This window comes from Salmo salar, chromosome 05 (assembly GCF_965601325.2).
Source record: "Salmo salar chromosome 05, fSalSal1, whole genome shotgun sequence".
Taxonomy (NCBI): Eukaryota; Metazoa; Chordata; class Actinopteri; order Salmoniformes; family Salmonidae; genus Salmo; species Salmo salar.
Genome location: NC_138295.1, coordinates 35,625,467 through 35,649,813, shown reverse-complemented (window position 1 = coordinate 35,649,813; position 24,347 = coordinate 35,625,467). Strand labels below are relative to the sequence as shown.

General features: G+C 41.6%; 1 protein-coding gene across 4 annotated transcripts; it reads left to right on the top strand.

Annotated features, from left to right (window-relative positions):
- Positions 1-5,678: 5,678 nt before the first annotated feature.
- Positions 5,679-23,964, top strand: rab41 (RAB41, member RAS oncogene family). 4 transcript variants are annotated; one of them, XM_014199703.3, is made up of 8 exons: positions 5,679-6,053; positions 15,340-15,398; positions 15,674-15,727; positions 16,863-16,968; positions 17,456-17,567; positions 18,635-18,728; positions 19,882-19,948; positions 22,181-23,964. In XM_014199703.3, exons 1-8 carry the CDS (start codon positions 5,975-5,977, stop codon positions 22,243-22,245), a joined length of 636 nt encoding a protein of 211 aa, XP_014055178.1. In that variant the 5' UTR covers positions 5,679-5,974; the 3' UTR covers positions 22,246-23,964. The 4 variants fall into 4 exon arrangements, with proteins under 4 accessions (XP_014055178.1, XP_014055176.1, XP_014055177.1 ...); XM_014199701.3 differs by lacking the exon at positions 18,635-18,728 and adding an exon at positions 18,171-18,264 and having other exon boundaries at positions 5,767-6,053; XM_014199702.3 differs by lacking the exon at positions 16,863-16,968 and adding an exon at positions 16,103-16,208 and having other exon boundaries at positions 5,767-6,053.
- The last annotated feature ends 383 nt before the right edge of the window (positions 23,965-24,347 follow it).

The following is a 24,347-nucleotide window of genomic DNA, read 5'->3' as shown; positions in this document are numbered from 1 at the left end:
ATCATATGGAAGGAAGGCTTACTTATCAAACTGAATATCATGGGGTAGGAGGAAGAGTTTTTTACTGGATAAAGGATTTTATTTTGGGGCGATTAATACAAGTGAAGGTGGGGAGCTCTATGTCAGAAAGTTGTGAGGTAGATAATGGTACCCCCCAGGGAAGTGTCATTAGTTCTTTGTTGTTCTCCATTATGATTGAGGATGTATTCTCCCAGGTGAGACCACATATTGGTAGGTTATTGTTTGCGGACGATGGGGCGCTGTGAAAGAGAATAATAAATATTCCCCATACAGCCGGGAGAGTTCAAGAAGCGATCAGTGAAGTGGAGCAGTGGTCCCTCATGTGGGGCTTCAAGTTCTCCGTTGAGAAAACACAGACTGTGTTTTTTACTAGGAGGAAGGTTGGCAAGGAAATATGCCTGAAGATGTATGGAAGGAATCTGGAGAGGGTGGGAGTTTTCAGGTTCCTGGGGGTCTGGTATGACACTCGAATGACATGGGCGGAGCATATTAACAGAGTAGTTGTCAAAGGAAAGAAATATTGAATGTGATGAGTTGCCTTTCAGGAATGGTGTGGGTGGGGGCAGATAGAATGGCGTTTCAAATTCTATATATGGTGCTGTAAAGGTCATCACTGGACTATGAAAGTGTAGCATATGGATCAGCAGCTCAGACATCTTTGAAAAAAGCTACAGTAGATCTAATCCAGGTTCAAGACCCAAGAATTCGTTGTGGAGCTGTCAGGACCTCCCCGGTGGCAGCGCTGCAGCTAGAGTTGGGAGAGATGCCGTTAAAGTTGAGAAGACAAAAACTAACATGACATATTGGGTAAATCTTCAAAGACATAGGGTTACACATCCAACAAAAAAGGTGCTCCTAGAGTGCTGGGAACATGAACGAAATCTGAAAACTGAAAAAGTTTTGGGTGGATAGGTAATGGCAGGATGAGAGAAATAGGGCTGTTTGGGAAGGAGTTCAGCCCCTTTGTGGTTGTTCCTGCTATACCACCTCGCTTGCTCCCTCAGCCAATGATAGACCTAGGGTTGCTTGAGATGGTAAGAGCTGGTGCGGAAGAAGTACATCCAGTAAATATTGTAAGTGAACATTAAGAACACAGTACATTGCTTTCTTGAATATATTCACAAATGGATCTAAAGACCCTAAAACAGGGAGGACAGGTGCCACGTTTAGTGTTCCTGAGTTTAAGGTGGCAGGGACAAAAAAGCAACGTACAATTTACTCTATCTGTTTACACAATGGAGTACCTGGCCATATTCTTGGCTGCAGAGTGATTGAAGGAGGTGAGGCCAGACAGGGTAGTCATCTTCTCTGACTCCTTAAATTAATTTGTGTCTCGGAGCAGACAAGATGTATTGCATGAGATTTTGCTGTGCTTGTATAGGGTGAGACAGATAGGGGGATCAGCTCATGTGGGAGTAGAGGGTAATGAGGAGGTGGATGTTATCACCAAGCAGGCTCTCAAACATCCTAATGTTGAAATGGAATTGTCAATCAGTAAAGCAGAAGCCAAGGTGTTGATGAGAACAGTGGTTAAAAACAAATGGCAAGAGTTGTGGAACAAGGAGGGAAAGGGAAGACAACTGAATACTGTAAGATCCAGGAAAAGTGGGGGCAAGGAGGTCCTCAGGTCGAGAGAGAAGGGAGGAAAGTGTAATCACAAGGCTGAGACATGGACACACAAGGCTCAACAGATACATTGAAATTGGTAGGAAATCAGCCTGGGAGACGTGATCACTGTCAGGAGGAGATGGAGACAGTGGAAGCAATATGGGAGAGAAAGGGAGAGATTGTTATCAAATGTATGGAGTAATGTTGTTGAAGAACCAAGCTAAAATGAACTGCTGAGAAAATCTTCAGGGATGTAGTATTTAATTATGTATTGCATTTCTTAGGGAGACGAGAATAATGGGTAGGATTTTGACATTCCCTGTCTCTGGTTCACACTCCAGTCCAGTTGGTGGCGATAATGGACTTTAAAGTTGGTTGCCAACCACCATGCAAAATCCACATGAGAAAAAGCAGAAGAAGAAGAAGGTTTTAATGCACCAATAACATTAGATGCCGATCTGGAAAGGAAGAGGGAACTGCGATGTCACGAAGGCGTAATAATGGCGCTAACTACAAACCTACGTCTCCTGAATATAAGCCAAGTAAAATTACTTATAAATCTACTTTATCGCTTGAGCATCTTGAGGATGTTGGATCCCATCGGTCTGATGGCTCTCTTGAGAATCATGAGATGGAGTCCAGCGGCAGTAATGATTACGCTGAAATTGAGCCGAACCAGGATGAAGACCTACAGTACCTGTGGCGACAGGTATGGTGGTAGAGATTTCCAATGTTTTCCCTGAGAATTCTACCACAGATGATTTTGAATAGGTAGGAATGAGGTTTTTGGAAAAAGTGGATCCATGCATTTTGGTCGACCAATATGTTGTTTCAAGTTGGACAAAGGAATAACTGGGAACTGTTACATCCGCCAAAGTTTTGCGAAGTGGAATTGTTTTGATTTTTTGTGTATCCTCCACCCAGAGGTAGCAGGCGCTTCACATCACACGTCTCGGGGTCGGCCTGTGTCATGCTTTGTTCCCGGGGCTGGGCACCGCTCAAAGGCGTGATCGGTGGTGTTAAGTGTAGAGGTGGATAAGATGAGAGAGAATATTTCTGGTGTTTGTGGCGCACACCGCTTGGTGAGACGCAGACCTGGTGGAAATGGTGAAATGGATGTTACCCTGTCTGTCTTGTTGAGCTTTGATATGGAATTCTACCTTTATAAGGTCAGGCTAGGGTGTCTGTGACCGTTTCAAGAAGCTAGGCGTATGTCACATGTCACTACTTCCCAGGAGAGGCATTTGACCTTATTTGTTTTATTTCATGTGCCTTAATAACAAACGTGTATGCCATCTGTAAATACAAATAAAATTGTTAAATTACAAGCCTAGTTGGTTTAGCCACGGACAAAGACAGGAACCATCCCTGCTAACCATGATTGGCTGAGATAATGGATGGGCTGGACATGCCAAGAGATGAGTTCGGATTGGTCTGCCATGTAGCCCGCTTCTGCCTATGACATGAGCTGGTCAGTATGTGTAGGTAATCCTTGCTACCGCAAGGATTTTTTTTGAAAGATATAACGTTAGCCATGGAGAACTGCAAAAGTGTTGCTTCTGCTCTCAACAACATTGCTTCCCTGAATTTAGCAGGCGTTATCAACAAAGATCAGTGGGAAAAAGTTGTGATGGACTACTTCCTGCACACGGTCATTGTGAAATGCAGTGACTTGACACAACAACGGACCAAACAAGCTGTAGCTAGCTACAAACCTAATGGAAAAGACACGCTGCTGTGAATCGTTCATCCATGTATATGGGTAAGAGTCTAGCTACGTTTTCTGATACTATACGTTTCTAATTTTGTCAGAAAGTCATTTTAATTTCAAGTTAAAGTCTACTGTTAGCTAGCTAGTGAATGTTAGCTTGCTGGCTCGCTAGCTAACATGACATGTATGATCTGTGTAGTAATATTATTAGTATCTCAGAAATCCATTTGCATTTCTAGCTATAGCCTAATGTTAGCTAGCTAGCTAACGTTGAACCTAGTTGGTTAGCTTTAGCAACCTGCAGATTCATAATCCAGCACTTCATGCAAGGTGGCTAGCTATGACAATCCGTTTGTACTGTAGCTATGGGTTGGGATTATTGTTCATTGTTTAGCTTGCTAAACAAAAGTGTTACCTTCCCCAGTTTCTGTGTTGTGGGTTTGTGTATATGTATGTGTGTATTTCAGGAAATGGGTTCCTGGATTCCTCCAAGCAGCTGATTGGTCGGCCCCATTGCAGATTGGAGCGGGATACAGTTGTCGGCAATTACAAACTCCTTCTGCAGCTGGATAAAAGCCAGTGTTCCTTTGTTAGAAAAGAGAGCTTCTTGGATGTCCTCTTGTTTGTTGTTGCTCAGAGACAGTTTTGTTGGGAATATTTTGTAGCTGCTACTTCTGAGGTATGTGTATGCCAATAGGACTCAGTGTTTTTGATTATTGAACTTGTTCACTTTAAGTTTGTATTATTCTGTTTCATTTGTTCCCAGGGGGGAAGGGGAAGGCACCTTGGGAGTGCTTAGGCAAGAGGCCTGTGGGTATACATATACCCGTAGTATGTACTCTGTCTATGCACACTAGGTAAGACCTGGGCGGACCATCCCCTGTATTTTGGTTAGCGCGCCAGGTGGTGTTAAGGTTAGGTAAGTAGTGGGTAGGCAGGTAAGGTAGGAGAGGACTCTTTAACTTTTACTTTCTTTGCTTTGGTTCCGTCCAGCCCCTTTTCCCCACAATTACCGTGTTAAGGAAATAAATTCCCAGTAAACTGTAATATTCTGGCTCTGTCATCCTTACCCGCACCTACAATCACATACCTCTTTCACTCTACGGGGAGTTGAGTGTAGCAGGGTGTTGCGTTCCCTCCTCCAAGAGGCATGCGTAACAAAAGACTCCACTTCGCCAGAATATTACTTGACCCATCAAGTTAGCAAGGTGTGTCTGAGGGTGATTACGGCCATCTATTGTACTTCATGAAGATGTGTACATGTCTAGACAATAGTGATCCATCCACTTAACTAGATGTGGCTGGAGGGTGGTTATAGCATTTATTTCACACGACCCCATCATCAATTTAGACCAGTGTGTCTGGGTAAGCATCATCTAATAATTATAAAATATTTATAGAATATTTTTATCTGGACACTTTAAAGTCAGATTAGGATATAGGCCAAGGACTAAATAAAGTGCATTTTTACCTGGAGTTTTTCCTTTTTCCCCACTTTTAGTCTGGAAATGTTTACTCACTCTGTTCAGCACATGGCCTCACGTGAATCCTTAGAGATGGGTGGGGCTAAGGCTTAAGATGGTGTGAACGATGCTGAATAGGTGTAGACAAAGAAGAGCTCTCCAGTAGGTGTACCAAAACATTCAAGGGCTATTTTCTCAGAAGTGGGATTACAAGTTTATCAACTTTCAAAGCAGAATTACTTTCCCATTTTTTCTCAACTACAGTGTATGATATACCATTTTGTAGCTCTGAGTCTCTACTTTTATCCAATGTATAAACAAAATTTCACATTTTGATACATAAGACCGAATTGAGGTAGTCGGTCACATATTAGTTATTTGGTGAGGGCATTTGTTCCGAACCCGCTACAATGCTTTAGGTGCCATGGGGATGCCCATGCAGCTGGGGATCCGAAGTGCACTTTACAAAAAAAGCATGTTGAGATTGGCATAGTTTGAGTGGAGGAAAAGATTTCATATGCTGAGGCAGTAAGGAGAGTAGAGGATAACCGAAGAATGAGGGTTTCGACTGGGAGCCCCCTGTGAGTAGGCCTGAAGAGAGAGATTGAGAGAATGAGTTTCAGTAAGGTTGGATTTCTTGTGTTTATAGCCATGGTGGTCAACTGCACTGCACTGATGGAGCGGAAATCACAGAAGATAGGTAAGGTAGTTGCAGCAGCAGAGAAATAGTTGGGTGTGAGAGATTTTAGTGCAGAAGATCTATAGGGAGTTTTGAGGGAGGGGGTCCCATCCTCCCAGGCCAACCGCCTGGTGTAGAATCGTTTAGGGCCAAAGTAGTGGGATGGGGTGGTGGGTTTTGGGGATAGTGTATAGGTAAGGTGCAGGGCTAGTTGGTGGTGCAATTTAAAAATGTCTCCTTCACCTTTAACTTTTTTTTTTTACCAGAATGTGCAAGCCAACCCGACCTGCGAAAAGCAGCAATAAGCAACACAGCGTCTAGTCTTCCGGAAATTCACACGAAGAAGAACATTCGATAAACCCCATCGAAGAAGAGGGAGTGGGTGTCTCGCTTTCTCTACAGTCTCTGGCTTTACTACTCTGCGACTCTTCCCTATCGAGACAACATAGAAAACTGTCCATATAGCTAGCTGTTGTTTATCTTTTGATAAAGATGTCAACCACGACCGGTGGCGGAGAGTTTGGCAACCCCCTGCGGAAATTTAAGCTCGTATTCTTAGGCGAGCAAAGTGGTAAGTGGAGGTGTATTCAGGGCATGTTATGTGGTTATTTGTTTTGGGGCGTTTTGGTGAGAGTACTGCCAGCTGGCATTAGCCTCTCAGTACCGTAGCTAGCCAGGCCGAAGCAGAACGATGAGGCTTTAAACAACTCAGACGATGCCTCGTTAGGTTAGCTAGCTATATTTTAGCCAATGACTAACTCGTAAAGGGAACTTGCTAGCTATCCAATTTAAATCAGGAAAATGTGTTGCTTGAGATGTTGCCCAAGAAGATGCCAACGTATTTAGCTAGCTAGCCAAGTCATGCATACCCTGTAACTAAGTTGGCTAGCTACAGTACTAGCACGTTACTGAATTGTCGGTGTCATTCACTAACGTTAGTTGAAGTTACACTTGCTTCTGCTAGGTAGTTAGACTTATTTAGCCAACTAGTTACGTGAATGTTTTGTGTTTACTTGCCAGCTACTGTAGCTTCAGCTTGTGTGGAGTCATATAGCTAACTTTAACAGTTGGGTACTGTTAGCTAGCTAACGGTAACTTTGCTAAGCCACGTCTGTCAGCAGAGGGGAGCCTAGTAACGCGTTAGCTTGGGTGGGAACGCATTGGGTCGCTTACAAACTAGACAAGGCACATTATTTCCTCAGACAAATCTTAATTTAGATTTGCATAGACCCAAAATTGTGTATTGATTTTCCAGTCCATTTTAGCTTGCTAGCTGTCTCCTCCATTCGTGGCTCCACCCTTGCCAGCTCAGCGCCGTGGGTTCAGTAGTCTATCGATTCGTTTTTAGATATGTCATCTTGTATGATAACGTATGATCGCTTACGCATGGTCACTGTCAGTGGATTACATTTTTTAAATAGCTAAATGCTCATAATAAAGCAATTTTGCCTAGGCTACGTTTACTATTCCTCCCAAATTGCAGTTCCACAGAGGATCATGCATAATTTAGCAAATTGACAATTCTATGGTAACTGCATAATGTAGCAATTGGGCAATTCTATGGTACAGAATAATGCAGATATTCAGATTTTTCACTTAAGTATGCTAAACAAAAACCAATGATTGTAAATTAAACAAACCTTACATCTGTATGCACAAGGTCGCCTTAAGACTTTCCACTGGAAATTAAGGGTCAGACGCAGAGAAATCTGACTGCCGATAACGTTAGGTACTTAGAACCTCTGCCCAGTATAGGCAGTTAGAACAGTTTTACCAAAGACAGTACAGTATGAAGATAGGCAAAAACTGCTTCTCTAATAGAAATCTCGATCACACTTGTAGATGTCATGGCTAGCTGCGCAGAAATAGGTAATCGGGTCTAAGGTCGTCTTGTGCAGGACGTCAAATTAAAGACGCTCCTTAGATATAGTTGTTTTTGACGAGAATGTGTAATTTTCACGAGATTGGAGTAATAACATGTTCAACTACTTAAGACATGGCTCAAATCTAGGTTGTGCCTTTTAGATTTCGAGAAAATTAACACCTAATGAGGAATTTGACTTCTCTAACCCCAAACCTCGGCCTGGTCTGGTTCGTAAACGTCACCGGAAGTCTCGCGATGTTTCGCCTCTGGGTTTAGAAAAGTTGCGGTTTTACCTCCGTTTTGTGGTGTTGAAATACTCCAGGCCACAAAGAGGCAGTAGTTTGTTTGGCTTGTGCCTGCTGTAGCTAATGTAAGTTAACTAGCCAGCTGCGCTAATGTTGTTGCTATTTGGCTAACTAGAATTTGTAGTAAGCCATTGTTGATACTAACCAGATGGCCACAACTAGATAACTGGAGTAACTAGCAACATAATTAAATAAAAAGTGATTTGTTTTTGAATGAAGCAGCTGCCTGTTAGCTGGCACGAGTCGGAGTAGATGGGTTGCTATGTTTTAGGGCAGTTGTCACCAATCTTTTCTGATTCAAGATCAGTTTGAGTCAAAAAGCAAGCAGAGATCTACTGTTCAGAGTTAAAAAAATATGAGTATAAAAATGTAAGACTATGCAACATTAACCTAAATAAAAACAGTTCTGTAGGAATGAGGTTTGTGTTGAGTTATATAAAGTCACTTCAATCACAGGTGTGCGGTAATTCCCTGACAACGCACAGTCTGGAGTGTGTTAATTCGCTTATAAAACGGATCCCAACATTAGTGAACATTTCCTCAATTTTCTTTTACTATTTGCTATGCTTGGCCTGCCAATGTTGTTCTTCTCAGACCTTATTATATTTCAAAACTCAAGCTTTGATAAAACATTTTATCAGTTGTATCACTTCCGAGGCACAGCTCAGCATGAATGGAAATCATTTGCAAATAATTTTTTATTTTTTTATTTTACTGGACTGATGGTACCTGCATCTGGTCGGTTGGGAGAGAGGGGGAAAAAAAGCTGCAGCAGAGGGTCTGCCTCTCACAGCCCTTGCTCTCTCCCTCCCTCCGACGAGACTGACCAGAGAGAGGGGACAGTCTTCCACCTAATGGTGACACTCGAGTAGCATTGCATTATTTCTGCCTCATGCACAAATCCATGTTATTCCTATGACCAGAGTATTCTTTGACAGTCTCTCATTGGTCATGGTTTTAAAATTAATGAAATCTCACATAGGCTAGTATGAAACTTTGCTGTGGGGTTGTGGATGCTTTAGGCATGGTGATTTGAGCTATCCGATTGGCCAGCGCAGTAGGCACACTTAATTTAGCTCTCCCAGTCCCCTGGGTAGTCAGTCTATCCCTTCAGACAAATGAAAAGGTTGAAAATGGGAACACTCCCTACCTGGCGCACAGGACTTCTGAATCAAGTGCACCTACCGCCAACAGTGCAAGACGAATAACAAAAAATAGGAGCGCAAGGCTTTATCGTTGGCTTTTCTACTGAAATGTTTGGTGATCGACTAGATTGAAAGAGTACAACAGTGGTCACCATTCAAGGTTTATAAAAATGTTTGTTCAATAGAGAATTACATCAGAAAAACTATAGCCCATACCCATGTCTTTACCATATACGGTTCAGATGTTACAGATGATTTACTCTGATAATTTAGCATGATTCGCATGAATAGATTGTCATCACGGCCATGGTCAAAAATAACTTCTACGCTGCTCAGTAGAACTGTCACGCACCGCGGGAAGAACGGAGCTAACTTCCAACACCATCTGATAAGCTAGCTAGTGGCTGCAGGTTAGTGTGATAGCATGGGCTTTTTCTAAATGAAATCCAGACTAGAAAACAAAATTGGACATATATACTGAACTAAAATCTAAATGCAACAATTTCAAAGATTTTACTGAGTTACAGTTCATATAAGGAAATCTGTCAATTTAAATAAATTCATTAGGCCCTAATCTATGGATTTCACATGACTGGGAATACAGATATGCATCTGTCACAGATACCTTTTTATATTTTTATTTTTTTTTTAGTAGGGGCATGGATCATAAAACCGGTCAGTATCTGGTGTGACCACCATTTGCCTCATGCAGTGTGACACATCTCCTTTGCATAGATTTGATTGTGGCTTGTGGAATGTTGTCCCACTCCTGTTCAATGGCGGTGCGAAGTTGTTGGATATTGGCGGGAACTGGTTCACGCTGTCATACGTCGATCCAGAGCATCCCAAACATGCCCAATGGGTGACATGTCTGAGTATGCAGGCCATGGAAGAACTGGGACATTTTCAGCTTCCAGGAATTGTGTACAGATCCTTGCGACATGGGGACATGCAGTATCACACTGAAACATGAGGCGATGGCAGCGGATGAATGGTACGACAATGGGCCTCGGTATCTCTGTGCATTCAAATTGCCATTGATAAAATGCAATTGTGTTGGTTGTCCGTAGCTTATGCCTGCCCATACCATAACCCCACCACCACTATGGGGCACTCTGTTCACAATGTTGACATCAGCAAACCGCTCGCCCATACGACACCATACACCAGCTTCTACCCCCAAGCCATAAGACTGCTGAACAGTTAATGAAATGGCTACCCGGACGCTGCTGCTACTCGCTGTTTATTATCTATGCATAGTTACTTTACCCCTATGTACATATTACCTCGAATAACCTGTACCCCCGCACATTGACTTGGTACCAGTACCCCCCTGTATATAGCCTCGTTATTATTATTATTTTTTTTACTTTAGTTTATTTAGTAAATATTTTCGTAACTTATTTTTAAGCATTTCACAGTCAGGTCAAAACCTGTTGTATTTGGCGCATGTGACAAATAAAAATGTATTTGGTTTTTCATCCATTGAGAATGACAATAGTTATTCAATGTATTTTGAAAAATCTTTCCAGCATTCTCTTTCGATAACCACTGAGCCTTGGCATGGCAGGGAAACATTTTATGCTCTGATCCAGTGGAAACAACATAAAATACCTGATTACTTCTTATCCCTTGTGCAAATACTGTCTGTCCAGAGTGAAACTCTGAGGGCCCAGAATAGTTTATATACCTTTTTATTAACAGCTTTTTGAGGAGGAGCGGAAATGAACACTGGAACCCCAAAGAACTTCTGGTGTGTTTGTAAACGACAGCTCTTCCATCACGCTTGTAAACGGCTAGCTAGCTAACTTAGTGTAGTTTTTTTCAAGGTTAAAATTAGCATTTTGACCATAGTATTTGTGGGTTGGATGGTCCTTACGGCCGGGATCAAATCTATTTTAGAAAATTACAGTTTCTAGATTTCCCAAAGAAGCATTCCAGTGGGCTGCATTGCCTGCATGGATAGGAACGTTAGCAGTAGCAGCAGGTGGCGGCGGCGCCAGGATGATGTGTAGCACACTGGTGCGTTTTTATCAAGTTAACCATCTATTCTAGGTAACATCAGCTAGCTAGCTACATGTATAAATAGAATAGACAGCCATCCAATATTAATTTATGACAAACGTTAGCTTGATCTGCTAAAAACAACAATGTTCACTACGTCGCTTAGCTAGTCCCAAAGAGAGAACTATGACAATACAAAAACACAATTGCAATGAAATGTCAAATGTTATATCACTGGTATAATTTCCTAACCTCAGATACAGAGACCTGTGAAAGCTGCTAAACCCTGTTTCCGGATGAAAGTCCCAAGTCCTGGAGAGGCTGAAGGGTTTGTCTCCAATAGGTTATACATATGCTATTGGTTTACTCTTTAGAATTGGTTGTAGGACGAAAAAAAAGACTGTTTATAATTAACAATGCATAGACCTAGAACATGCATGGCCAACCTTGCTGCGAGAGATCTAGCTACTGGGTGTGCAGGTTTCTGTTCCAGCCTTGACATTCTGCTGATTTATTTGTATTTGACACTGTTCATTTTACTATTCAATCATGTCTTGTTTTGGAGTAAGATGGATGTCTAAACCCAATAACCATTTATATAGGTGTTCTTTTTATGATATAAAAGTGTTGTTTCATTGAATTAAGTATAGTGGGTTTTTTTTTCATTGAACATTCCCTGTTTGTTGTATTTGGTTGTCACTCGCTCTCATTTTGTCTGATATTACAGATGTGAAGCTGATGTCCTTGATCATTAGTGTGGGTGTAACAATCCCGGCATTGCTGACCTAGGATGCAACCCCGTCCATAAACTCAAATCCGCGTCCATTATCCTAGAAAAACTATGATCTTGGTTGGGCTAGGATAACAGTACTTTAGGTCTTCCTGGGGGTGGGTGACATCACCACACGATGTCTACTAGGTAGTACTGAGCGATTTTAGTGTTTTTTGAATTCGGTTAGATTCTAGAAAAATAATCACGGTTTAAAATGTTTTTAACTAAATGCATTATGTGAGTTGAATGCTGTAACACGGTATGAAACGATTAATAAAAGTCCCATGATGGTAGTGACTGCCTGTTACTGCTTATCATTTATTAACATTTGTTTTATTTGATGACTTTATTTCATTTCAAGTCATCTCATCTCAATAGAGTTGCTTCTTATGCTGTCTATCACTATTTTGTAGTGCTTCAAAGTAAATAAGGCATACTTTTATGACTGCTGAATACCAACTATCAATCACTTAGATCAGGGTTTCCCAAACTCTTTCCTGGGGCCTCCCCTTGGTGCATGTTTTGGCTTTTGCCCCAGCACTACACAGCTGATTCAAATAATCAAAGCTTGATGATGAGTTGGTTATTTGAATCAGCTGTGTAGTGCTAGGGCAAAAATCAAAACGAGTTTGGGAAACCCTGACTTAGATCATGTATTTTCAGGTAGAGGGAAGCAACTGCTACGCTCTATCACTCAGAATCGCACATTCTTCTCTCTTCCGTAGTAGTCCTAAAAGAAACGCCGACCCGGAAAAGTAGATGCGCAATGGATTATGGTCATTGTAGTTAGTTTAGCGCATAAAACGTGGTAATTGTGTAGACTATTGGCCAGTCGGAAACGATAACTCCCTACTACATGACACAGTTCAGGCTGGATCTGATTTATCTCTGGAGAAACTGCTATGTGCGCATTGAGCTCACCCAAAAAATAACATGGAATTCAAATAATTGAACAGATAATTTACCAACAGTTCTTCAAAAAATAACTTTCATTTTGTTAAATCACTCAGCACTACTACTAGGCTTTGTTTGATTTTATATTTCCTTGATTACTCGCATCCTATCTCCGCAACTAGTGGAGGAGAAGGTACAAGGTCCCTCCCCTCTGACCACCTTCTCCAATGGGTTTTTGAGGAAGGATTAATTAAGAGCCTAGCAGTCACCTGTCAACTTGCACACGTGCTACACAATCACCCATCTGCTACACTCACTGACCTCTTTCTCTGCATCAACCTCAACAGCCAGCAGTGTTGCCAACGTAGTGACTTTGTCGCTATATTTTGCATGTATTCAGGCCCCTCTAGTGACACATTTTCCAAAAATCGACTAGCAACAAATCTAGCGACTTTTTCTGGTGTTATTGGAGACTTTTGGAGACTCTGACATGAAAGCGCGTATCGCTCTTACTCTTCTCAAAGAGCAGCGGGTGCTGCCGTGGTACCCACCCCTGTCCCAAAGCACTCACAGGCGGCCCAGTCCTCGCACAGCAGTCCCTCCCAGCTGCAGTCAGAGCAAAGCACCCCTTGTCCAGACTGCAAATGAATCGCGCATGCGGGAAGCCACCGCTGGCTGATCCAGCCCTGGCTTACATTCAGGGCGGGATGTAAATGTAAAATGTTCTTTGTCTAAAATAAATCACTGCATTTGACTCACACAGCCTCAGTCACTTACTCACCTTGTCCACTGCTTGTGTGCCTCTCTGTGACATAAGCTAAACATCTAGCTGGCTAGCTCATCATGTCTCAGTCTAAACTGTACACCCAAATATGGAAAGGATTGGGAATTAAACCCTGAATTCAAAGGCTGGTTGAAGCCGTTTTATTGGAGATGATACATGGGCATACTGCCTGTATTGTAAAGCTGATTTCTACACCAAACTTAGATGTAAAAAAAACACATGACAACTCAAAAGGCAAAGCCTTACAACAGTTCCACCCAAAACAAGCTGCCAGTTATGGTTAAAAAATGCCATTCGCTATCACTGAACACTGTTCCATGCTGGCATGTGATCACATTGGAGAAGCATGTAGAGCTGCTTTCTCAGACTCCACTGCTGCTACCCACTTCAAAATGCACAGGACGAAAAGTGCACAGAAATGATTAATGGTGTTCTAGCACCATACTTTCTGAAGAAGTTGGTTGCAGATGTGGGTGACCAGCATTTCAGCCTCCTCATCGATGACTCCACGGATGTAAGTGTTTCTAAGTACCTGGGGGTTGTGATAAGGTACTTTAGTGACACCAAGCAGACAATTGTATCAACATTTCTTGGGCTTATTGAGTTGGAGGGAGGAGATGCCAAATCTATAACCCGTGCTGCTGTGGCTTTCCTCGACGTGTTGTCTTAATAAAGAGAAACTCCTGGGGATAGGGACTGACAATACCTCTGTTATGACGGGATTAACAATGGGGTCTATAAAGTGCTGAAGGAGGAGTATTGCCTCAAATATCTGGTTCTTATTCGCTGTGTGCCACTCTCTGCTGCTTGCTCATTTGTAGTTCTAAACATATTTAGGGTGTTTTTTACTAAATTTTTGTCTCTCCCACGACGTTATTCCTCTCCTACAGCATCCATCACAATTATATGTCCAATTATGCAAATTGGGCGATGACGTCATTTAGCGTCTTCTAGCTACTTTTAGGACAGCCAATAGCTACTTTCCTTGCTGAGGAGTTGGCAACACAGGCAGCCAGCAGAGAAAACTGAACTGTGTCAAAACACCCACAGCATTGATTTTGTCTATTTTATTCTGCTACATTGAGTCAGATCACACAAATACACGTTTTGAAGTTTCGACCAATCAATATTTATTTTACTCAGAGTCCTTGTGCAAAGAGAATTACGTTTTGACATTTATTTAGTAGTTCCCTCTAATTGACTTGCCTCTCCCCTACATTCTCTATAGCAGTGAGAGAACGCCCTATGTGTTGCGATGCTAACGTTAGCTAGCAAGAGAACTGGTATTGACATTATGGGATAATGGAGAGTGAATTCAATTATTTCTTCACCTTGATAAATGGCTAGCTTGGTAAAGCATTTAGTGTTGTGTGCATTGTGCTGCATTTACCACCCCATTCGGTTTGTTTGTGTGACTGCCTGGCTCAGTTAGCAAGCGAACACTAATGAGCAGGTAGGTGCACATTATCAAACTGAATCTAACAAAAAAAATCCTTCAAGCACAAAACATATTAGCTAGATGTAAAGACTTGCTTGAGAAAAATGTATTATGCGGCTTTATTTTAATTAGAACAATTCTGACAAATGTGGTGGATTACACTGGGAAAAGTGCATTTTTGTTATATACTTCTGTTGGCTTCACGTATAGGTTTGTGCTCTGATTGGCTCAAAGTCAAGTTCTCGGCCACTGACGAGCATTGAGATTCTACAAGTAGAAGCGGCTGGTTCGTCCGTACACACCAGGGGCGTCTTTTGTTCTAGCAAGAAAAGGAACGGCCTCCTACTTTGCTAAGTAACTAGTCAGATTTCTTGGTGTGTCTGCACCATGACAAAGAACAGTGCTGTTGTTAGCAGACTTTGCATCTGCGCTGTTCTTCAAGTAAACATGTATTTGTAAAAATGTTTGTAAATTGTCATAAGTCGTCATTGTGCATAGTTGTATGGTTTATTTAACTTTGCAATCATTGGTTTTTGTTTGATGTACATTCTTTATGTGAAAAATCAGTCTGCATCATTCTGTTACTGTGGAATTGCATAAATGTCAAAATGTAAACTAAATGCTCTCTGCTCTGCTTGTCTGTCTTTACAGTGGGGAAGACATCACTTATCACCAGGTTTATGTATGACAGCTTTGACAACACCTATCAGGTACATTACCTCATCTCAAGTACAGTACTGGTTATTTATTGCATGTAAACTAATGCATAACATGAGTAATATTAGCAGGCATGCACACTATTCTAAGTTATTTTGGTTCATTTGCTTGGGGGAAATGTTCTGTCTTTCTAACCTGATAGTAGCTTGCATAAAATCTGCTACAAAGTTGAGAAAGAATAAGGACACAAGGCCATCCCTTTTTTGCTTTTTGTTGAATGTTGTATGGTCATGTGATGTCTGAGAATTACATTTTTTTTGTCTTGCAGGCTACAATTGGCATAGACTTTTTATCGAAAACAATGTACCTGGAAGATCGTACGGTAAGTACCACTTTTGTTTCTATATCATTGCATCACTTGGAGCCTTTCATTTCAAACCATTTCACGTGTCCCTTGAGTTTGTGCCCATGCATAAACATTGTATATCCCTCTACATGCCACTGTCAAAAATGGGCTTAGGTAGTCTGCTTTTTATCTCATCCCAACTAGACTGCCTGTTAAGTAGAGGAACTATAATTTGCAGTTTAATTATCAGTTTTCATGTAGCCAATCAAGTTTTCTTTCCTGCCATGGTTCTGTTTTTTAGTTCCATCATCATTATATGTTTTTTTTCCCTCTGTCCACCCCTCCCCTCCATCCCCATGGCTGGGTTTCGAACTGTGTCCGCTCCTCGGTTTGTTGCGTGGTTGGCCACAGATTCGGCTCCAGCTGTGGGATACGGCCGGGCAGGAGCGGTTCCGCAGCCTCATCCCCAGCTACATCAGAGACTCAGCCGCTGCTGTGGTGGTTTATGACATAGCAAGTAGGTATCACGTCCCTGCCCTTCTCTGTGGACGGAAGGAGAGGACAGGGCAAACAGTATTTCCACAGCTTGGCAACGTCACTGGACTGTAGCAATGAGTTGAACCAGACTTGCTTGTGGTCAGTGAGGAACCAGATCAGGAAATAGGTTATTGGCGCTTCAGGGCTTCCATTCCCTGCTAATTCTATGCTACTCTAAAGTGAGTAGATGTTGTAGATGACTTTGTTAGTGCAATGTTTCCTCTACGTTTCTCCCAATAGGTGCAAATAGGCCTATAGAGGGGGATGATGGAACTCTCAAGCTCAGTACATCCAGTGGCGCTTGTGGAAATGTTGTGCCTAAAGGGGCTTTTCTAAGGAATAGGGAAAATGATAGCAGAGGTTACCAGCAATGTTTGGTTGACTTTAATTGCAGCAAAAGCATTGATTTGGAACATTTGCCCTCTGTAATAGGTCACTAAAAAGGATCAACATTGGGAACAGGTCATCTGCTAGCTGCATGGGGAAGGAAAGCTTTTCCTATTCCAGGATGCATGATCATTTTTCACCTCTGCTGCCTTGCTGTTTTCTTGCCTCTCTTTTTATGTCAATCCTCTTCTTCATTTTCCCCTTTCCGTCTGTCTCGTTTCTCCTCCTCCTCCATCCCAATCCCCAGGTCCGGCTTCAGCTCTGGGACACTGCTGGACAAGAGCGTTTCCGTAGCCTCATTCCCAGCTACATCCGCGACTCCACCATTGCTGTGGTGGTTTATGACATCACCAGTGAGTCAGAGCCTCCTGGCCTAGTTAGAGCTGTGCCCTCATCACTGTAGGGGTTGTGGGCCACTGGGACATTACATTGGGAAGGAGGTTGTCATCTTCTCTAACACAGTAGCAAACCGCAACAGCTTTCAGTGTATGAGTAGTGTTGCTATTATTGGAGGCAGTCAGTGTCTCTATACCATGTAGGGACTTTAATGATGCTACTTCATGGGGATTAGAGAGTTTTCCCTTGTATTAACAGTGGAGTGGGGACTAATATTCCTTTCTGTGCTTAAACTTAACTTACTGTTTACTTTTGCTTACTAACACCTGGCTACTCTACTGAAATCAACTGTACTTCCAATGAAGAGCAACGACTGTTCTGATTTGCAAATGTGTCTAACGTTATTAATAACTCCTTCACTGTTGAGTTCATACCTCACACAATATTTAAAGCGGTCATGCTCATTTTGTATGCGTTCCAAGTTGCTAATTTTCTTCCCCTCAGATCTCAATTCATTCCAGCAAACCTCAAAGTGGATTGATGACGTCAGAACAGAGAGAGGAAGTGATGTTATTATCATGCTTGTGGGAAACAAAACAGACTTGGCTGATAAAAGGTACATTGTGTGTGTGTGTGTGTGTGTGTGTGTGTGTGGCAAGCGTAGTTGGTGTGGTGTTAAACAGGTTGGTGTGGTGGTAAACAGTAATGTGGTCCCTGAACTAAATGTTGACATATTTTGACAACCGATGTATGTGTAAAGCCTTTGTCAAAGCCTGGTTCCTCCCTCGTCCCTTGAATGTATTTGGCGCCTCCAACATATATTTTCATATGTTTTCTGATTTTGATCTGTTGAACTCCATGCTGGAGTTACTCCATTACTGATATGTAACTTTCAAAATACAGAAATCATCCCCGTAATATGCATCATACCGGGATGATTTCTGTATTTTGAAAGTGACATATCTTGAAACTTGAGTGCTGACAAGCAAAACATTTTGGGACTACGTCAACAATTGACTAATGAAACAAATACCAAAATATCATTTTGGGGTGGAGTTTTCCTTTTTAAGTCTTTTTTTGTTTTTGTCAAATTTTTTGTTTTATTTATTTATTTTGTTCCCTCTCCCCGGTGTCTCCCCATGTCACTTTGATTTGGTGTCCACTCCCAACCCACTGCCACCACCCTCCCCTCCTGTCCCTCCCCCTGGGACCATGGCAGACAAGTATCTGTTGAGGCTGCAGAGAGGAAAGCTCGTGAACTCAATGTGATGTACATAGAGACCAGCGCCAAGGCTGGCTATAACGTCAAACAGGTGGGTGTCCAGCTACCACCAGCAGGTGTACAAACATCCTCCAGAAAGGCTCATCATGCTCTGCCTTAGGAAGAATAATTTGTGATGTACAACGTGGATTAGAGGTTTAATGTGGAACGAGTGATTGTACTGTGAGTGACCTGGGATTGTTTCTCTGTATCATGTCAAGCTGTTTGATCTTCTTAGCAAAGCTGCTTCCTCCTATCCCTTTGTTCCTCAGAGATGGGACCAAACTAACCTCTGTTTCTAACCAAGAACTGGAATCTCTGAGCTCGTTCTTTTTTTCCTCTCTCTCCATCTCTCCCTTCCCCCTCTGCCTGTCCTCTTTCATGTCTGTCTATCTCCGTCCTCTCGGCTGTGGCCTGAGCAGACAGATCACCACGGAAGAGGGCGAGCAGAGAGCTAAGGAACTGAATGTCATGTTCATTGAAACCAGCGCAAAGACTGGCTACAATGTCAAACAGGTAGAGCGTCTGTTCACTCAGGATAGTCCAGCCCAGTCTTCCCTCCTAGTGTCAGCTGCCTCTTTCACAACTTCTAGTTTTCCCTCCTCTCTCTCTCTTCACCTGGCTCCTCAAGGCTTGTCCACCTAGTCCTTTCTGCATTGTGATTCCCCTCAGTGCTCAGGTCATGTTGTCATTCCTGTCCACTGCTTTAGAACGCTTCAGTGTCAGTTGTACTGCACTGTCTAGCTCCATGTTGTTGGGTCTTTCTCTTATTTTGCCTCGTTCCACAAAATGTCTGCTTCTCACTGTTTGGCATGGAATCATGGACATTTTATGGGCATAAAATATGAACAATTACATGGCAAATTGTGACAAGTTAACAAGAAAATTCTCAATATTCTGTAGGGGCATTTTCTTGCATTGTTTTTTGTGTTATTGAGACATCTTCCAAGATTTTAATGTGTAATAATTAACCAAATCAGTTTTGTCCAATGCATGTAGCCCTATGTACAAATATGTTGTATGTTTATTTTAAATGGAAATATAAATATTGACTTTCCAGTAGATGTTACTATATACGCTGAGTATTCAAAACATTAAGAACACCTGCTCTTTCCATGACATAGACTGACCAGGTGAATCCAGGTGAAAAAGCTATTATCCCTTATTGGTGTCACTTGTTAAATCCACTTCAATCAATGTAGATGAAGGGCAGGAGACAGGTTAAAGTGTAATTGTTAAGCCTTGAGACAATTAAGACATAGATTGTGTGTGTGCCATTCAGAGGGTGAATGGACCAGACAAATCATTTGAGTGCCTTTGAACGGGGTATGGTAGTAGGTGCCAGGCACACTGGTTTGTGTTAAGAACTGCAATGCTGCTGGGTTTTTCACACTGAGTAGTTTCCCGCGTGTATCAAGAATGGTCCACCACCCAAGGGACATCCAACCAACTTGACACAACTGTAGGAAGCATTGGAATCAACATGGGCCAGCATCCCTGTGGAACGCTTTCAACGCCTCTGAGGGTGAAATGGGGGGAGGGGGAAGGTGTTCCTAATGTTTGGTATACTGTGTAGTTCGTCACTGTTATGTGGCCAACTTTACATTATTGATGCGCTGTGTGGTATGGCTGTTTTTCTCCACTGATTTATTTTCTTGTGGTTCCTCAGCTGTTTCGCCGTGTTGCTGCAGCCCTACCTGGGATGGATAGCACACCAGAGAAGAGCAAAGAGGACAGTATCCTTTCACAAGGGGGTTAGCCCCGAGGCAGAATGGTTTGGAGCAAGTTTGAGTTCAACATATAAATCAACGCTCCAGAAATGCTTTAGTAGTTAGGTTTCTATCCATTTAACAGAATTTCATGCTAATGGTTAAAAAAAAATCTGCATAAAACAGGACGCACGAACCTCTCTAGGCTAGGCGGGACGAATTCGTCCCACCTACGTAACAGCCACTTGCAGCCTGTGGCGCGATTTTCAAAACATTAAAAATCCTATTACTTCAATTTCTCAAACGTATGACTATTTTACAGCTATTTAAAGACAAGACTCTCGTTAATCTAACCACACTGTCCGATTTCAAAAAGGCTTTACAACGAAAGCAAAACATTAGATTATGTCAGCAGAGTACCAAGCCAGAAATAATCAGACACCCATTTTTCAAGCCAGCATATAATGTCACCAAAACCCAGAAGACAGCTAAATGCAGCACTCACCTTTGATGATCTTCATCAGATGACAACCCTAGGACATTATGTTATACAATACATGCATGTTTTGTTCAATCAAGTTCATATTTATATCAAAAACCAGCTTTTTACATTAGCATGTGACGTTCAGAACTAGCATACCCCCCACAAACTTCCGGGGAATTCGCTAACATTTTACTAAATTACTCACGATAAACGTTCACAAAAAGCATAACAATTATTTTAAGAATTATAGATACAGACCTCCTCTATGCACTCGATATGTCCGATTTTAAAATAGCTTTTTGGTGAAAGCACATTTTGCAATATTCTAAGTACATAGCCCAGGCATCACGGGCTCGCTATTTAGACACCCGGCAAGTTTAGCACTCACCATAATCATATTTACTATTATAAAAGTTTGATTACCTTTTGTTGTCTTCGTCAGAATGCACTCCCAGGACGTCTACTTCAATAACAAATGTTGGTTTGGTCCAAAATAATCCATCGTTATATCCGAATAGCGGCGTTTTGTTCGTGCGTTCCAGACACTATCCGAAATGGTAAAGAAGTGTCGCGCGCATGGCGCAATTCGTGACAATAAAATTCTAAATATTCCATTACCGTACTTCGAAGCATGTCAACCGCTGTTTAAAATCAATTTTTACGACATTTTTCTCGTAGAAAAGCGATAATATTCCGACAGGGAATCTCCTTTTCGGCAAACAGAGGAAAAAATCACAAAGGCGGGGGCGGTCGGGTCACGCGCATAAGCCCAGAGTCCCTTGATCGGCCACTTGAGAAAGGCGATAATGTGTTTCAGCCTGGGGCTGGAATGACGACATTCTGTTTTTTCCCGGGCTCTGAGCGCCTATGGACGACGTGGGAAGTGTCACGTTAGAGCAGAGATCCTTTGTAAATGATAGAGATGGAAAACAAGTTCAAGAAATGGTCAGACAGGCCACTTCCTGTAAAGGAATCTCTCAGGTTTTGACCTGCCATTTGAGTTCTGTTATACTCACAGACACCATTCAAACAGTTTTAGAAAATTTAGGGTGTTTTCTATCCATATGTAATAAGTATATGCATATTCTAGTTACTGGGTAGGAGTGGTAACCAGATTAAATCGGGTATGTTTTTTATCCAGCCGTGTCAATACTGCCCCCTAGCCCTAACAGGTTAAAACTATGGCTTACATGATGAGATTATTATGGACAAAAGAGCAAGATTATTTTTATGTCAAACGGCAGCCAAGCATCGATCATATCACCAGAATAAGACCCTGAATATTTATTGGAAAGGAGCATCAAGGTCATCACCTTCCACTTTCACCACCCTGTGAAGTTTATAACTTATTTAATCTGTAGCCTAATAAATAAACTGCATGCTTTCCCGAGTCATAGTGGGAGGACCACACAACATATCATCACATGACTCCAAGTTTACTTCAATATGGTGGTTATTATATAAATATTTGCTCATAAAAGCGTTTCTACCGCCACTAATTTATTTGACATAGATCCCACCTTGCCTAGCGTAATTTGTTTTGTAGACATTTGGAAAGTTTTATAGAAACATTTGCTGTTTGCATCAGGCCTGTCGTGCAATTTTTGTACTTTAATTGCATAAAAAGTTTGGATGGAAACTTTACAACAGAGAACCAGGTTATCTATTGCATATGGATTTAATTGTTTATAATTGTGGAATATCATAAAAAAATAAAAATAATAATCCATAAAATTACACCGTAATGAATAATATTCCTTAACCATCTCTCTCAGTGATCGATATCAAACTGGAGAAGCCACCAGAGATGGCCGTGACGGAGAGCAGCTGCTCCTGCTAGTAAACACCTGACCCTCCTACCCACCAACAGCTTGTCTCTCAGTGGCCACTCTCCCCACCCATGGCTCACTGACATCGACCTGAGAACCTGTTCCCCCCCCCCCCCCCCCCCTTCAACTCAGTGACTTTTCGGAGTAACCGTGTGGATGTGCTATTACTCTGTATTTAAACAGATAATATTAAACTATATTAAAGGTTAAAAGTCAAACACAGAATAGGTTGAAAGCTGAATATGTTCAGATTTTCATCCAACTGCATGACATTATATAGGATTGCAGACTGGCATAGCTAACTGCTCTCGGGTTATTGCGTTGTTGTGAAGTGATATTGTTTGAGATTATTTAAGTGACTATTAAAGGGATAAGGTCTCAGTCCCTTGGATCTTTGCTTTTATTTCCAATGGCGAGTCTGGAGTGGGTCAACTAGTGTATTCTAGCTACGTGATAAACAGTGATTCACAAGGTTTTGATATACTTTGTTCTAAAAAGATTCCCCTCTAAACTATGAATATTATTTCCTCATTGTTGGCTCAAATCAAAGCTATTAATTTAGGCCTAATGGTTTATGGGACCATGAATAAGGGACATTATTATCAGGACATTTTCAAGGCATGAACAGCCAAAGAACTTCATTTAGGATTACTGTAGTTAATCGACTGATGATTTCAATGGCAACTTCTTTATTTTGGCAGGTCTCCCAAAGAGGATGCTGCAGAAAGGATGTATAGCCAATCAGTAAGAAAACAAGGATATGCATTTTTAGGAAAGGGACATGATCCCAAATTCATTGTAGTGGAAAATACTAACCTAAATCTATTGATATACACTTTGAAACTATAGAAAATCTGTCATAGCGACTTACATCAAGTAGCCGCACACGTACTAACACATCTTGTGTCTGAGGAGAATAGGTGTTTTAAAAGTTCATATGTGAGCCTATGGAGTGATAAGGTGTCAAAGCTTTTTACACACTAAATGGAAACATGCAATGGGCCCATACGACGTCTCCATACTCACCCTCCAATTGATGTATATTGTTGTCTTGTTTTCGTCACACTATTGCAGGAACGGCGTACTCATCATGCAGGATTCATAGATGGTTAAAGAAAAAACGATTCCTTGCTTGTTTGTTCACCAACGTTGTAAAAATGGAGAAGCCTGCTGACAGTTGTTCTGTAGAGCAGGTAGCTAGAGTTGGTCCTCAGATACAGCTAACGCTTACTAACACCCTTGCTGTAAAAATAAGTGCAGTGAAGTTAATCTTTAGCGCTATTGCCTGTTTACGACCGTTGGTTTTGTGTTTATTTATTTTGTAACACAAGCAACCGTAAAATTGCCTTGTATACTTGACCAAAATGAGTTGTTCCACCCCTGTCCCTTAACACGTTCTCACAAACACATTGACACACACACCAACTAAACACACAGCCATAAATGTCCAACCACCACACACCAATACATTCGCTGTTACATTTTTACAAAAAAATGGGGATGAGTATTTAATTACATCGAACCACCGTCTTTACCTTATTAACAGCCGTTCTATTATCCCTCACTGACTGAGTACTCAACTGAACTGTGTGCTATTCTGATGTGTCTGTCCATTTGAAATATGTCGTGTTTAGCAACGTTTGTGTGAATAATGTACTATCTGCTGTATAAAAAAAGAAGCATTAAAGAACACCGAAATGTATCACATGAAATAAAGAGATTTCACCAAAGTTGTTCCAAGTTTCTTTCAAATTATTTTTATGAATATTATTGATTTATTTGGATAGGCCTACTTTTACCTGCACGTTATTTTCGAAATTGTCATTTGAAACTGTTCCTACTAGTGAAGAATGTCAGATTGTTGAGCAGCACGGTCTTGTTTCAAATACATCAATCAATATATATATATATATATATATATATATTGTCTTGTAATTTATCTTTGACCTCTTTTTCATCCATTTCATATTGTCGGTCAAAGGTTATTAGCCCTAATGAATGGAATGTTGCCAAATCCATAGATGTATGGCCCTAATCATGCAATTCACAGTGCATCAGTGATTGTAACCAACGGGCCAGTTTCTGTGCCACGAGGACGGACATTTTTGTTGTT

Excerpts from the sequence above, each read along its gene's own strand:
- rab41 (XM_014199703.3), top strand. The coding sequence starts at position 5,975 with ATGTCAACCACGACCGGTGGCGGAGAGTTTGGCAACCCCCTGCGGAAA. Across the intron at positions 16,969-17,455 it reads GGTGGTTTATGACATCACCA|ATCTCAATTCATTCCAGCAA; the intron begins GTGAGTCAGAGC and ends TCTTCCCCTCAG. Across the intron at positions 17,568-18,634 it reads ACAGACTTGGCTGATAAAAG|ACAGATCACCACGGAAGAGG; the intron begins GTACATTGTGTG and ends TGGCCTGAGCAG.